The sequence below is a fragment of the Ambystoma mexicanum genome, chromosome 1p, assembly GCF_040938575.1.
Source record: "Ambystoma mexicanum isolate Mex_15411 chromosome 1p, UKY_AmexF1_1, whole genome shotgun sequence".
Taxonomy (NCBI): Eukaryota; Metazoa; Chordata; class Amphibia; order Caudata; family Ambystomatidae; genus Ambystoma; species Ambystoma mexicanum.
The window spans coordinates 446336190-446353009 of record NC_090921.1 but is presented as its reverse complement, the minus strand read 5'-3'; the positions used below and the strand labels follow the sequence as shown (position 1 = coordinate 446353009).

At 42.3% G+C, this 16820-nt stretch overlaps 1 protein-coding gene across 2 annotated transcripts in view; it reads right to left on the bottom strand.

The window, feature by feature from the left end:
- Positions 1-12817, bottom strand: part of PGPEP1 (pyroglutamyl-peptidase I) — a 432802-nt gene extending 419985 nt beyond the window's left edge. The window contains exon 1 of one of the 2 annotated variants that reach the window (XM_069649268.1): positions 12591-12817. In XM_069649268.1, coding sequence (XP_069505369.1) covers positions 12591-12747 — 157 coding nt within the window. In that variant the 5' untranslated portion in view covers positions 12748-12817. The remainder of the gene's footprint in view (positions 1-12590) is intronic. The other variant, XM_069649269.1, reaches the window with a different exon arrangement.
- Between the last annotated feature and the right edge of the window lie 4003 nt (positions 12818-16820).

Below are 16820 nucleotides of genomic sequence, written 5' to 3'. Positions count from 1 at the left end.
GAGTGGAAATTTTGCGCCCTGCCTGATTTTACTGAAAAGGAAAGTGCACCTATGCCAAGCACTAGCTAAACTTAATAATAACATAACAATGGCACACTTAAGGAATGGTTCGGCCAACATTTTTTATTTCAAAAATAGATGGGCAATATGAAAAAAAACGATTGCCATATTTTATTGTCAAAGTCCCTATGTAAAATTTTGTGAAATGGATGCCCGCCTGTGCAGGCTTTTGCGGCACTAATGAAGGAAAAGCCAGCCAGCTGTAGTAAAAAAAAAGCTACCACTGGGTGGCTTTTCCTTCATTGGTGCCGGGACTCTGAGGACGCGGACCGGAGACTACAGGCAGTAAAGCTGCAGCTGCATCTCGGTAAGTGCTATTTATTTATTTTTTAAAATAAGCACTAGCTGCAGTTTTTTTTCTAAGTTTACCGGACTGGAGGAGCCCGGAAAACTTAGCAATAAAACCGCAGCTTTAAAAACGTATTTATGTTTGCGGTAGCTTTTGAAGCGACCGCAAACATAAATACAACGTTATTGTGTTTGAAAACGCTGCGGTAAAAACCACAGCGTTTTCAAACACAACCGCGTTGTGTTTCTGCCTACAGCTGATTTCCCATTTGGGGCTTCAGGGCTCCCTATGGGGAGCCCTAGAGCCCCAAATGGGAAATCAGCTGTAGGCAGAAACACCGCGGCATGTAAACACAACTGTGTTGTGTTTCTGCCTGCCTTGGCTTTCACTTTGGGTCTCCGGTGCTCGAAACACAACGCGGTTCTTTTTGAAAACGCTGCGGTTTTTCTTTCTGAGTTTCTCAGGCTCCTCTGAGCCGGAGGAGCCTGAGAAACTTAGAAAGAAAAACCACAGCGTTTTCAAACACAATAACGTTGTATTTATGTTTGCGGTCGCTTCAAAAGCTACCGCAAACATAAATACAATGTTTTTAAAGCTGCGGTTTTATTTCTAAGTTTTCCAGGCTCCTCCATCCCGGAAAACGTAGAAAAAAAAAACGCAGCTAGTGTTTATTTTTATAAAACAATAGCACTTACTGAGATGCAGCTGCAGCTTTTCTGCCTGTAGTCTCCGGTCCCCGTCCAACGCGTACAGCACCAATAAAGGAAAAGCCATCCAGTGGTAGCTTTTGTTTACTACAGCTGGCTGGCTTTTCCTTCATTAGTGCCGCAAAAGCCAAAGCGAGCACAGCGGCTGGCATCCATTTCACAAAACGGATGCCCCCATGTGCTATCTTTGAGCTTGAATTGCTCAAAATTTTACATAGGGACTTCGAAAAAAAAATGCCAATCGCTTTTTTTTATATTGCCCATGTATTTTTGAAATAAAACATTTTGGGCGAACCATTCCTTTAAATGCTCATCCCATTGAAAATACCAACATAAAAAATGCTAATTGTTAAGGTTGGATTGCTAATCAAAATGTTTTTACTTAGCAATTTCGACTAATTCATTTTTCTAAACTAATGTATCTCTTGCTTATAGTGTTCCAAGTGTAGCCTCTAGCAAGGAAACGTGCTCCCATATTTTCAGCCTGTACCAGAAAACCCTCTTCTCTGCAGCAATTTTGTTCAGCCCTGATAAACGCCACATATGGAATTAATCAATGTCTTCAGGTGATGACTACTTGCATGTAGAACTAGATGTCATTTTTCTAAATAACTTGCTCTTTAATTTGTCAGCTCTCACAAATGATAGTACATCCAAAAATATGAATTACGACAGAGTATTGTCAATCGAAAATGTATGTCATTATTATTCAAAGGGTCTACATATTTACTTAAGGATTGTTGTGTACGCAGCCCTATAGATAAGGGGTGTATCAGCCACTTTTACTCCCCAAAAATAGGCAAATACTCCCACAAAAAAAAACGAGAAGTAAAAATTCTCGAAAAAAATAATTAAATCGTAAACAGGCACGTATGACCTTGTGCTCCTGCATTCACCACACAACTCATGGAAATGTTTGGATCAGTAATGCACATAGTACCACAGGAAGAAACTACTATCATTCCCGCCTGATTGGAAGAAGTAAACAGGTTTCTTTTTTAACCCCTTAACTGCCGTGGGTTTTCCCCCCTAGCGCCAAGGCCTTTTATGGTGATTTTGGTATGTCGCCATTCAATCCCTTGTAACATGAGATATCTCAGCCAAATTTGCCCCTCCCCCTCCCCCATATGTAGGTGGTCATAACGCGGTCAGAACATTGTTTTATTTGATATGGTTAACAGCCGTTTTGTGAGAGGTAGGCGATTTTTGCCTACTTTTGCCCAATAGGACATGCGTGGACGGAATGGGAGAGAAGGGTAGGAAAGCTGAATGGGAAGACAGAAAGGCATACATTTCTGAAAAGTAGACAAAATTCCAAGTTTAGGACTGGGTGATTTGCGCAGGTCAAGCAACAACTATGTAGAGAAAAATGCCAAATCGGGAAAATGACAGAAAAATAAATGTATATATGTGGTGGACATGGTTGGCCTGGTAAGGCAATGGCTTCTGTGAATTTTGAGAAAAACAATGCTGTGCTACATTTCCCCCGACTCTTCCATTTAGGAAATCACGTTTTTTGTAATGTTTCACAAAAGAAGCAATATAACAAACCAAAAACGGAGCCATGGTACACGGAACGGTTATGCTTACAGCCTAAACAGGCGCACTTAGCATGTGTAATTAAGGAAAATGTGGCGAGGAAGGGCAAGCATACATTTTTTGAAAGAGCACAGGCAAACCTTTTGAAGGGTAGGTGATTTGTGCAGGTTACGAAAGTGTATAGTGCCTAAAGTAGCGAGTAAATATAAGTCACATTTGGGAAATGAAAGGGGTGTGTGACAAAATGCAGCAGCAAATGGGTCAAACCGCTATGAAAACCACGCAAACACAACAAATGTCGTACCTTCCCGCATTCCCACATGTGCCCCAAACGAAAATGGTACCTTATGTGTGGGTGCACCTATTTCGGTGCAAAGAGCAAAGGCTAAACCACTGGTAATCCCAAGTCTTTCGGCAGAGCAGACTTGCAGGATTTTGCTCATGTGGACAACCTACAGATTTGGGCCTAGGGTGTCGAAGCCATCATGGAAAACAGGGAACCCCATGCATTTCCGAAAAGAAGACACCTGTGGGAATCCACAGAGGTCTGACTTGCGCAAATCGCCCCAGAATTTATTACCCAAAATCCGTGACAAAGTCTGAAATTTGTCCCAAAAAAAAATAATGAAATGTTCAGACTTTTCCCTCTGCCCACCCACCGAAACACGCCGTCAACATTACATGTCCTACCTTACCGCATTCCAACACGTGTCCCAACGAAAACGTTACCTCACATGTGTGGGTGCACCTACCTGGGTGGAAAAGAAAAAGTGTCAACCCTCCACAAGTTTTACGGCAGTCCCAGGGTCCACCGGCAGGGTCCCCAACCTTTCCCGGAGGGAGAAGCTGCAACACAGGCCAGCTAGAGCTCCAGGATAGTCGGTGATAAGGTCCCTGGCATTGGTGGGCTGCCTCCCATATGGGGTGATCATCCCAAAGTGCAGCAGCGGTTCCAGGGAGCACCGGCAGGGTCCCCCTCCCTTCCCAGAGGTAAATTCTGCAATGCATCGCAGTCAGACCTCCAGGATGGTCGTGGGTGATGGCCCTGGCCTTGGGCACTCGTCTCCCATGAGGGTCGACCATCCCCAAGCCCAGCCTGGAGCTCTGGCTGGGCTACGTTACAGCCTTTCCCTCTGGGGAAGAATGGGGATCCTGCAGAAACTGCTACTGGACATTGGGACGGTCGACCCACACATGAGACAGCCACCTAAGGCTAAGGGCATTACCCCGACTTTCCTGGAGCTCTGGCTGGCCTGCGTTACAGCTTCCCCCCCTCCGTGAAAGGTCGGGGACCTTGCGGTGGCTCCCTGAACCACTGCTGGGCTTGGGGCCGGTCAAAGCACATGGGAGACAGCCACTCAAGACCTAGGACATCACCCCGACTGTCAATCTACAAAACAATACTAACAAAGATTTGTTCACACACACAAAAGTGAGAGTTGCAAGCTTCTAGCCAGCCATAAAAAGTCACCTGCCAACTCAAAAGGCTCCAGCACACAATGTTAAGCCCTAGAAAAATAAAAAGCTGAAAAAGATATAAATATAAGCAAATGAACATAGATAGTAGTAAAGTAGGTCAGAATGTGAGAAAGGTGCAGATAATTACTGACCAATAAATTCCTTTAATCCCAAAGGTAACAGTGATTTGAAGAAACATACTTCTTGCCGTTTCAAAGTAAATAGATGAACTCTCTGGGATGAATATGCATTAATTCAAATCCCTTGGCACGCAGTTGTCCAACATGGAGTCCCCGTTAATTATTAGATTAGATTTTATAGCACAAACCTAGCTCGGGAACAACAAAGCGCTGTCCAGGTTAAAGAGAAAACAGTGGCTATGAAATGCAACAAGTCATCAAGTAAACATCACAATAGAATATATGTTTTGGGGGTATTCATGCAATTGTCCAACCACTAGCGACTTCATAATTCATGTACAAACGTGTGCGAGGTCATGTTCAAAACTAGGTTTGGTTAATACTTCTATTACTGTGCCAGACACCACAATAATGTGGCTGATCTGGAGAGTGGTGTTTTGCACCTCCACCAATCTAGAGGTTAGCCTGTGGAAGGATTGAAAATGGAATTAGATGAAAGGATGAAAGGGGGAGCAGAGTGCAATATATAAGGGTAAACTAGAAAATGGATGGTAGGTATGGGCTTTGTGGTCGATTGAATGCATATAGAGTTAATGAAGAGCAACCAAATCTTACAACTGATCGGGAAAATGGCTAATCCATAAGGCTCTGGAGACCAAGTGTGTAACCAGGTAAGCCGAATTTCCCGTACTTCAAAGAATTAGTAACATATTAGGTAAGTGGTTGCATGATGGGCTTCTGTTGTGCTGTTGCAAACCAATGAAGAACACAGACATCTGTATTGTAGGTGTCACTGTACCTGCCAGACCACAGTTTTGGAGATATATATATTTTCAATATCGATTTAGGATGTGACAATATCGTTAACAATATCGTTAACAGAAAAATATATAAATGTATTTACACAGGTGTGTATTCTTAAACAAAAAGAGGTACCTTGTATATGCACTTTATTTTGATCAGTGTCTCATAAATAAAAGGCGTTTGTGAAATCCTGCATGTAGTTGGTGGCTTACAACTGAACATTTAAACCATATAAACAATATTGCTAGATTATATATATATTGATATAGCCCAAAAGTATAAAGATATGACTTTTGGCCCATAACGCCGGGCCCTAGAAACATTTTTCATACTGGGTTAATTTGGCAAGGAATAAGCAAATCTCTGGTTCAGGGCGAACATTTTGCACACACCATTGGCTAGTGATATTTTAATCTTGATAAGTAACAAATTGTGTGATATTTGTACGTCTAGAACTGAGGTGGCAAGTGTCTTTTCTATACCTGGCTAGTACATTGAAACTTGAATTTTGTCCTACCCTCTCTGGTCCTTCCCCTTGCAAGAAAAGCATCTTTTATTTTATAACATAATGTGCTAACTTGTAAAGGCGCGGCTTCAAAGAGCCTGGGGAAAACAAAGGACATTGGGTACAATACAAATATGTTACATACAGCCAGGAATAGGAAGCATGGTATCAGGTTACACACTGAAGTAATCTGCTTAGTTACAATCTGTTTCAGAGGCTACCAGAAGATTACACAGTGTTGTTGATGCCTTTGCTAAGGCATCACTGGTTATAGAAATTCTGCAGATTATTCATATAAAAATAAACATAAAACAAGTGGATTCAAGAATAAGTCAGATAACTTTTTGCAGTGACAAGGCAAGCACATTTGAGGTCATCGGGTAAAGACTAAATATTACCATGGGGTGAATTGCTATTATTTAGGTATATGTACGGTGGACTGAAGTATCAGAGGCATGGGTTAGGGGTTACTTGGTTATGTACGCAGGCATATACGAGTATGATCATCTGTTCATGGACACAGACTTTCACATTCTATTTGAAGCTCGAAGGTATTCTGCGTTTAGGGAAGTAGGGTGGCTTCTCTTCATGGACACAGATGTTCACATTCTATTTGAAGGTCAAAGGTATTCTGCGTTTAGGGAAGTAGGGAGGCTACTGTTCATGGACAAAGATGTTTACATTCTATTTGAAGGTCGAAGGTATTCTGTGTTTAGGGAAGTAGGGAGGTTGTTCCAAAAATTCAGACTCCATCCTATAACGGATCTCCCTCTTTGTTTCAGTCTTATGGACCTGGATGCAGTTAGGTTGTTAACCTTTCATGATCTTAGCAGTCTTGTAGGGACTGAGGAGCAATGTTAAGGGCTTAGGTATTGAAGAGCAGATTTGGGAAAGAAAACAGTCGGTTTTGAGTTTTCTACTCTTGGCAATGGAAGCCAGTTGATTTCCTAGCCTGGTCAGATAGGATCCCAGGCTTGGAGTGCAAAAAAGTCTAGCTGCTTTATTGTCGATACATTTCAGTTGTTTTTTTTTTGTTTGGTACTAGATTGGGATTATTACAATAGACTAGGCGAGAGAGGAGAAGGGCACTAGTCACCTCAATTTTCTATCATTTCCAGTTAGGGGACTATTCTCGTAAGGATATGGAGCTGAAAGGGCAATGTGTGAGCCAGGAAATCTATTTGTGGTTGCAGTGAAAGTTTGGTATAGAAGATTATACCTAGATTATTTAGTTGATTCAACAGGGTGGGTGCTTTACCCAGGAGGGTTAGCCATGGGATGGGTCAGATTCTCGAGCTGGGGCGTTTACTTTTTTAGTGGTATTAATAAGCTCTTCGGTTGAATTCCATAAATGTAGGTGGATTTGTATTGTGTCGAGACTTACTTGCACCACATTTGGCAAAGCGCTGAAAACAGTATAACAGTACAAATATTTAAACAATGTTGAATCCTCTTAAAAGAAAGAGGAAATATTAAGAGAGAAAGTAAAGAAGATGATGTGATATGGGTATGAAATATGTGAAGGGAGGTAGAAGAGCAAACAGAGGACGTGAGTTCCAGTGTTTTGGAGCAGGAAGAGCAAAGGAACGTAAACAGGTCTGAAATCTTGGAGGCATTGGGATGGAACGAAGATATAGAAAGCATAGAGTAGAGTATCAGAAGGAGGGTAGGGGAGAGATCAAAAAAGCGAGACCAGAGCAAAATCATGGATGTATTTTTAGACAGTAAGAAAATGGCACAGACAAGATAGTGGGGAGGGAGTGATAGAGCGAAGGGGAAGAGAGTAAGGGGCGTGGACAGGAGTGCTAAAAACAAAAGTTGAATGAGATGTAGGAAAACAGATTAAGGCAGAAGTGAAAAAGATAAGAAGTTCAGTTGCATGAAGGAATGAAAAAGGACAGGCCTTATGAATATTGACAAGAAAAGAACGGCAGGTATGAGCTTAAGTAGAACTGTGAGAAGCAAAGGGAAGAATCCAAGACAACACTTAGATGCCAGGCAGAAGTAGAAAAGGAAAAAGAGGCAACAAGAGAGCCGGGGGTGTCACGGGTGGAGGCATGGTTAAACAAGACTAGACTTCAGTTTTAGTCAGGTTAAGTTGTAGAGTGACAGTACATCCAGGATTGAATAGTAGAGAGGCAGTTCGAGAGGGTAGTGTGGAGGGTGTCTGAGAAAGAAGGATATCTGAGAATCATTAGCATAGAAGTTACAGCAAAGGTTAAATGAAGTGATGAGTAGACCGGAATATCGAGTAGTGGGGAAAAAAAATATCTCTGCGAATTTAGGAACACCTAATTGAAGAAGTAGGGAGAGGATGAGATATTAGACCAAGAGAAGGAGTAAGTTCTATCAGAAAGGTAAGAGTGAAATCATGGAGGAAAGATCCCAAAAACAAAAACATAGAAAATGAGCGAAGAGAGGGAAGAAGAATAGGGTGATCAAAACAGCCAGATCAAATAGAGGAGCACTAGTATTGATGAAGGTTTAGCATGAGATGCAGATATGGAGACATGTAAAAGGGCATTTTCCATAGACTGAGGTGGGGGGGGTGGGAAATCCTAATTGGAAATGAGGAGGAAGAGATTGCGGGTCAAAATATGACGATAAACTTGGCATAGAGAACATGATCAAGGATTTTGGAGAAAAAAAAAGCGATAGAGAGGGTTGAGTTTTTTTTAGTAAGATTGATGCAAAAAGAAGAGGTGGCAAGAGGTAGATAGTGAAAAGGAATGTAAGAATGAATGATGAGAAGGTATACTTGCAGCATGAGGGAAGAGGGCATGGAGTGGAAAGGCTGTGAGAGGAGTGTGAATCAGAAATGAGGCAATGTCAGAGTCTCAAATAAGAAAGAACGAGAGGAATGGAAAGACAACAAGAACGAGAGGAATGGAAAGAGGACAGAGAATCTGCGGGCAATTGAGGACAAGCAGGAAGAACAAATTGTTGGTGAAGTCAGAAAAAGAAAGGGTGGTGAAGAGATGCCGGTGCTGGGGTACAGGGAGAGAAAATAGAATTAAAGTGCTGGAAAAGACAACAGGGGTGGGGGTGGAGAAAGTAATAGGGTCCAACGTTGCTGTGGGCTATTTAGCTCCTGTGTAGAGCCTAGAAGACCCTGCTAAGCTTCACTTCACATCAACATCTACCAACAACTACTTTTGGCTCGCCAGCCAACTGGTTCCAAACAGATACACGAATCCACATTAATTATCGGAATTGGTATTAAAAAGGTGCTTTAGGAAAGCTCTAACCGACATGTAAAGCATGATGGATACTGGATAAAAAAGTATAGTTTACATATCATCATGTGGATGTTAGGTTTGTGGCACGCTATGTATTAGCTCCCCATTCTTCAGCAGAGTGAGAGTTTGATCGTAAAGAAAGAGACCACAACTAAGATTGATGCGGATACAGAAACAGATGTAGTGGCAATGTTATGGATATCGCAGCAAATTAGGTAATCACTAAATGACAGGGAGCAACAAGAGAACTACTGAGAGGAAACAAAAGTAAATGAAATAAAAAAGGAATACATCAAGAAACAGAGGAATCAAGAAAACGTCCGCCATACAGCAAACAACAGCACAGCATACCATTTGGAAGACAGGCTCATTGCGTGTGCTTTTATTTTGGATGCATACAAAAGTTGGAAAATAGCAAGTGTTACCATCGTTTTGGGAATGCGCAAGCAGCTCCGACATGTGTGCTATTCATATTACAGTGCCATCCAAAAGTAGCAATTTTTCAATCTCTGCATATCTCCTGGTTTGTGACGAAGAAATCTTACAGAAAAAAATCATGACAACCAGAACGAATTCCAGGTCATGTGCCAAAAATTCCAATTTCAACCCATGGAGTTAGGATAGAAAGTAGTGTTCCTTGGCTAGTAACAGAGAGGAGTCATAAGAGAAATGAAGAAAGCAGGACAAGATCAGAATGAGATTTCTTCCATCTTCCATTTCCACGGCTAACGTAAATCTGAAAAGGAAAATAAGGAGAAAGCGAAGTCTGGGGGTGTTCAGAGTCGGAAGTAATACATTGAGAGAGTCAAGAGTATAAAGGAGACCAGCGCGCCAACCCGATTAGCAGGCTGGAGAAGCTCTTAAGAGATGGAAGAGAAGACATATAGGAGAAAAGATCAATAAAACGTAGGTTGCAACATAAGAAGACAGATAAGGAGTATAAGGGGATCAGAAGGAAGAGTGGAGCGAGAACATAGATGACCCTAGTTTAAGCTGCCTCCTCCATCAGACTGTTTCTGGTGTTGAATGTGGTTTACATTTCGGCACTTATCCTGAAAGGCCATAGCAAAAGAGTTTCCCAGTTCCTCTAAGGGATTCTGTTGATTGGTGGTTTGTTTTGAGTGCGTTAGGTCCTTGTACATTTTGAAAACCTTTCTTTCATTTTACGTTAGGGCAGAATTGATATGGTTTTGATATTATTTCTTTCTTTCTTACAACGTAGCTGCTGCTATGCAATTTGAATGTAAGATTGCCATTAGGTGACCGATTTCCCCCATGCACGTACTAGACTGCGGCCTGTCATCTATTGATTTTGCATTTCGTTTTTATTCTTTTCTGTTTATTTGGTGCAATATTGTCCAGTGTCAGTGATTTCTATTTCAGCGTTTCCAACATTATTATTATTCTTCTTGGGTAATGTGACATTTCTCCAAAATGTTTTGTTGATGCACCCGATGACAATAAGGTGTTTTTGTTTAGCCTTCTTGTTTAGATTATTTAAGTGATATCTGGGGATATCCTATTCATAGCAGATGTGATGAGATTATGATAGTTCTACATGTGTGCTTTGTGTGAGGTCTTATTCAAATGTATTTGGCATGTCCATCTTTGAGTGGAGGTTGAAACACAGAATATTGATGATTTGGGTGAAAAGTTTGGAATTTGGATCATCTAGCCATAGGTTCTTAGCCCCAATTACAAGGGTTATATTTGAGAAGGTTTGCATTCTAGCCAGTAGTTCTGACCATTCCTGGAAAAAAGACGGAATGGCAGAAGACTACATTGACTGTCAAGGAGAGGTTATTGTTAATACTGCATGTGCACACCATTTCTTTTTCAAAATATAAAAAAGTGAGGAGGTATGGGCAAAATAACTGAATTGGATACAGGTCAGTTTTCCAGTCACGGCCCCCTGGAGCAGGAACAGTCCTGGCTGTCTCCAAAGGACAAGGACAAGGGTAATGCCATGTCTTGGCTATAGAGTAGAGTAATTACCAATGCAGCTATATCTAGGGTCGCCAAAATGGGGAGGGGCCAGAGATTCGTTTTAATGCTTTTCTTTGTGCCCAATCCATTTGGGAAATTTAGATTGGTGCAAGACCTCAAGGCATTGAATCAGTACATCAAGAATAGGTTCTAGAGGAAGACGCTGCGATAAAAAGCATTTTATCGCATCAACCTTCTGGATGCCTACAATCTTCTCCAAAATCAAGAAGTGACACCAGGAATACCGGAGATTTGTAAGACCAGATGATCACTTCCAGTTCAGAGTTGTAACCTTCCGATGAAAACATCACCCAGGGTTTTAACTAAGATCTTGATTATTAATGCATCAGTGTTGCACACAGAAGGGATCCAGATATTATCATATCTGGACAGCAAATTGATCAGGTCGACATCCAAGGCTACAAATGAATTCAAGTACCGAGGACTTACCATTGTCTGGCACAATGAGAATTCATGGTGAATCTGGCAAAGTCATATCTTTAACCTTCTTAGTCCAGGACCTTCTTCAGGACTCAGTTATGTACCCAAGTCAAGGAGGTCATATCTCCCTCAGGAAATGGCAGTAAAACATTTTTTTTTTTTAAAAAGGCACTTCAAGGGAAATATTCTACAGCCAGAAGATGGGCGCACAGCATCTTGAGCCTTTGTGGGGCCGTGAATCATGGCCAACTCAGCACATGTTAACTTACTCCCATATCGACCAAGGAGGGTTGAGTTTCCAATGTTACTGCTGTTGCTGGCTGGGTTTTCCTAAAGCAGCTTCCCCTCCTAAACTCACTCCACAGAGACTGTTCAATGGTTGGTATGAAGGGCAGAATCTGATGGCTTCCCAAAGGCCAGCTTGACGAAGCTCATTTTCCCGGGCCCGGCTATGGCACTGCAGTAAATCAACTTAGTTGAACCTGCCCCCCCCCCACTCAATCCCTCCTCTAATGGGGAGCAAGGGGTAGGAAACACCCCACAACCCCTTTCTCATTGCAACCCCCCCCATGATCCACCAATCTCCCTGGTCTTGTGGGGGTAGGTGGCCTCATCTCCTACCAGCCCACCCCCCCAAAACTCCCCAACCCCTCAGCATGCAAACACAACCTTTCGCTCACCTTCGTCCCATTCCCTAGCTCGCCATCATCCTGCCACCACTTCTTAGCCTACGCACAATTAGTTACTATCACAACTGGAACACAGGGGCATTCTAGCTTGCATTTCTGCAAATTGTGCATTATTATGACCCAAAAATTGCTTTTATCGGGCACCTAACAGTCACTTTATGTAGAATTCAAATTCCCATTGTAAGTTGCCTGGAGAGCTCATTCACGTCTACTAACGTCCGTTATTAGGGTCCCAAAGTGTCCATTATTTAACTTCAAAAGGTACATCAAGATCAAAAGCGTTTTATTTCGGAATTTAGCTTCCATTTTAAAAAATAAATAAATAATCAAAATCCCTTATTTGGAACTGTTAGTTACTTGAAACGACAAAATCCCCTTTACTTTCATTCACAAACATCCAGTGTCAGGCTGTGCAAATGCGATGATTTCGGTATCCATTGTTTTAACACAAACGCCTTCCCAATAGGTCGGCATAGCTAACTTTTTTTTAACTCCAAAAACGGTACTTAAGAGACCAAATTACTTTATTAGGAACTCCACACACACACACACAACTATCCAGCCCCCCAGATGTCACTATGGGGCTAGTAATTTGGTGACAATGGAGCGTGGTATTTGTGGTGGTGAGGTCAAGGATTAAAAACAAACAAAAGGGCTGCGGAGCGTAGGAGCCACGAAAAATTCTGTCCGGCAGTGCTTGCGCCGCAGAAGGGAGCTTCAGCAACACACTCACCCGTCACCACAACAGCCTTTCTGTCAGTCTCCATCTCTTCAGCTTTTCCTCCCCAGACCCTGGCCACAACCCCTTTCCTGGACGATCTAGCCTTCGGACTCTCGAACTGAACAGATGATCGCACACACCCACGGTAACAGTGTAGACAACCAGTCATAAAGTGACAGTCATTTAAACGAAAAAGGACTATTAATGTGTTCGAGCACGTAAGCAGGAATAAAGCGGCCATGTTTGAGGGGTAAAACTTGAAGCAAGTATGACGTAAATTGAATCAAAATGTTATTAATATTGAGAATAGATGGTATTAAATCTAAATTATAATTTATTATTGCTTTTTTAGGGTAGTGCGCGTTTACTTATATTTAAAATAATTACACGATGTAAATATTAAAACTAAGTACTTTGGGTTATTTTTCACTTAAATTACTATATTTGTTTTCTTTCTTGTTGATTTTGCTGGGAATGTGCCGGTTAAACAAAGCTAACCCTGCAAATGTGCATGCAACCTCTATATTTGTTACAGTTTTAAATGTAAGAGGAATTGTTTGGAGTTAGCTACTGAAGTCATGACCACCAGAACATATACAACTTATTTCGATCAATAGCCGAACTTAGCCACCATCTTGTGAAGGGAAGGAATTCAGTATGTTACTGTAATGGAGCACTCTTGTGATGTACTGCTCTTCCTGTAGGAAGGATTTTGCTCCTCATAAGTGTCCTGAGTTCTGTATTAAATAATACTTAACCAACAATATGTAATAGAGCCTGTCGCTGTTCAACGATTATCATTAATGCAGACATGCTAACATTCTAGCACCCCCCCAGAGGAAGATTTTACCACAGAAATCGGGAGAATGTATTTTTGCCATAGGATTGCATTGGAGTTTAATTATTTGTAGGCGGGAGACAGTAAAAAATAGCACTATTTTTTATTTATTTATCAGTAGTCATCGGCCCAAATCGGGAGGGTTGGCATGTTCTTTGTTCTAACATTCTATGTGTTTCGCTTAATATATTGTGGCTCCCTGTAGTGGCCTGTCAGTAATAACACCAGGCCTGAAGGTTGTCCTAGTGTGCTTTTATTATATATTCAGACACAACACTGGCATTACATTTGTATTTGTATTTTGTATTTTATTGAATTTATATAGCCCTTTACTCCAAAGTGCTTTACATAAGAACAGTAAAGATACAGCAAGCATTAGATGACAAATGAACCACAACCAGATAACAGCATAAAGAGCAACTTACAGTAATGTAGAGGTGAGGAGGGTGTGGGAGGGGGCAGGTGAGCAAGGGAGTGGTAGGTGTAAGAGGAAGTAAGTACGGGGGAAAAAGCAGGAATGTGAAGGGGGAAGAGCGGAGAAGGTGAGACAAGAGTCAAGCGGGGGAAGGGAGGAAGGGGATCGGAGGAATGGAGAGGGTAGGAAGAGGAGGAGTAAGAGGTAAGGGTAAAGGGGAAGGGAGTTACATTATACATAAGTTACATAATAAAACTCTTCCAGCATACACTGCAGCATCTATTTATGTGGTTGATATTGTCCTGCTGGGGATTCCTATATTTAAGATGTGTAAGAGTCTTTTGGCAGGAGGTTACAGGGGAGAGCGTATGGCAGCCTGCTGCTCCGTGGCATACCTCTCAACCTTTTTTTATACCAAGGTGGTTATGCTGGGTACAAATTCACCTCTACCCATTTGGATAAATACACTAACACTATGCCATACTTGCTTTCGTGCTCCATGAGTTCTAGCAGGCCTATAAAGTCCAAGCCCAATTTTTGCCACACTCCTTCAGGCACTTCTGTGGGGTGTAGTGACTCTTGCCTTACTTTGAGTCGCTTGTCACTATTCACACACTCATGACACCTCTCTGTCATGGTCCTTATTTCCAAGTCCATACCTGGCCACCAATATGCTTCTCTTACTCTCCTTTTCGTCATGTTGTTCCAAAGATGACCGGCGTGAGCCCTGCATATGATGGTTCGTCTCATGGCTATTAGTGGAATCACTTAGTCACCTCTCATGAGCATCCTTCTGTTTTCAAATATTTCATCTGACACTTTCCAGTAGGGAGGCAACCCTTCTAAAATGGACCTCTCATCGGGTCACCCTTTTCTGACCCACTCTGTGATTTTTGTTGTGGTGTCATCTTTGGCTGCATCTTCTTTCCAGTGTTTCTCGCTCATTTCGAGGAATTCTCTTCTCCTTAGGTCCGTGAGTGACGTGATGACACATTTGTCTTGTAGAAAACTGGTTTCTTTATCTTTGTGCTGCGGGAGTCTGGACATTCAGTCCGCTTGGGCATTTTTCCATCCCGCAATGGGCTGTATCTCGTATGTATAAGGGTTTGTGATCGGTAACCAGCCGAAATGTACCCCATACGTATGTGCCGAAGTAATCCAAAGCCTGTGCACATGCTAACATTTCCTTTTCAATGGGGAGTCATTTTATTTCTGATTTTGATAGGGTCTTGAACGCAAAGGCGACAATGTGTTCTTCATCGCCCTTCTTTTGCGTGAATGTTGCTCCTATACCATATGCGCTGGCATCTGTGGTAATCAGGGTCTTCCATTGGGGATTGAAAGGTTGCAAGCAGGGCGCATGCATTATTCCCTCTTTGACATCTTCAAATGCTTTGGTTTGTTCCGCCTCCTAGTGGTACTCCGCACCTTTCTTGAGTAATTCTCTCATGGGAGCAGTGGTCTCTGAGAAGTTCGGTACGAATTTTGCGTAGTATTCTGATAGTCCCAAAAATGATCCCAGGTCTTCTTTGCTCGTTGGGGAAGGCGCCTTTACGATTGCTTGCAGTAAGTCTTTCTTGGGACTGATACCTGCCTTGGTATCCCAAATATTCTACTTCATCCGCCTGCAGTACCCATTTGTTGTAGCATAGTCGCACTCCTACTTCCTGCAATTTTGCAACCACTTTGCGGAGAGCTGCATCATGTGTCTCCATATCTTCTGCTTATATTGATATGTTATTCGGGAAGTAAGAGACGTTACCAATTTTTTTCCAAGAGAGAGTCCATCGTGCAATGGAACGCAGAGGCTGCCGAGGACAACCCAAATGGCATTCTTGTGAATTGATACGTTCCAAATGGGGTTATGAATGCTGTGAGCGGCCTGGATTCTCGATGTAAGGTGATTTGGAGGTATGTCAGTCTAGAAAAATGGACACCTCTCATATTTGACAGCAAATGTATTTTGGTGGCCGTGGGCCAACCGTCTCATGCACGATATGACAGACATATAGGTTTCCGAGTTTGCCAATGAACGACCATTTCGATGTAACAAGGATCGCCATTTTGTTTTCTAACCATTGCTCATTGCTTTCTGTTCTTATTGCTTCGCAGCACATTTTCTGCTTACACTGCTCGACTGTAAAACATTGTTGTCTGCACGTGAAAGGACAAGGCTGCAGGGCCGCGAGGATAACAAGAGTTTGTTGAAACACAACGTAGGCAGTGCCAGGAAGGAATGCCCGGCTCCCTCCCAAACGTAGCCTTGAAGCAGAGTTGCAGGGCATTTAATAATTTCGCAGCCTCCAGCCAGTCTCGTTATATGGTAGAATAGGTTAGAATAAAGCAGCTAAAGGCTTCAATTATGCTCTTCTTACGGCCCCACTTTACTGAGCCCTGTAGAGCGTGTCGGCTCCCAGGACACGAATAGCACATCATAGATAGCAAGTTCTGGAATGCGACTCTTCCCCGTATGTAGCTCACTTCCAAGAACAGAAGCACTGTGTTCTGTTCAACAACTAAAAGATGCCTCCGCACTTTCAAAATTGCATATTGTTACTAGAATAGATATTTGAAGGTGTCATAATTGTCGAAAGTGTCCATCATCACACCGAGTTCAAAGAAACCCAATAAAAGGGGGTGTTAAACATGTCATAGCTGATTGTATGATATGCATTTTGTATATATGTTACTGATGTACGTAATTCACTCTCTTGCGTCCCTCGAGGTCTAGAGATACACGTCGCGGGGCGTGAGACCGAGTTGGCCAACTGAGACTATTTGCTTTGCAATAAACCCTAGCTTTGAGACTACAACCTCGTGTCTGGATTATCTATTGTGTGTGGTGACTTGCCTTGTTTCCATAGACGTAAGGGACCCCAAAGTAGAGGTTCCTGCAACGGGCAACGTAGTGGTGCAGGTAACCCCAGCCCATTATACCTCACAATATGTGCATGTCCCCTTTTCCAGACAGGAGGTGAACAACATAAAG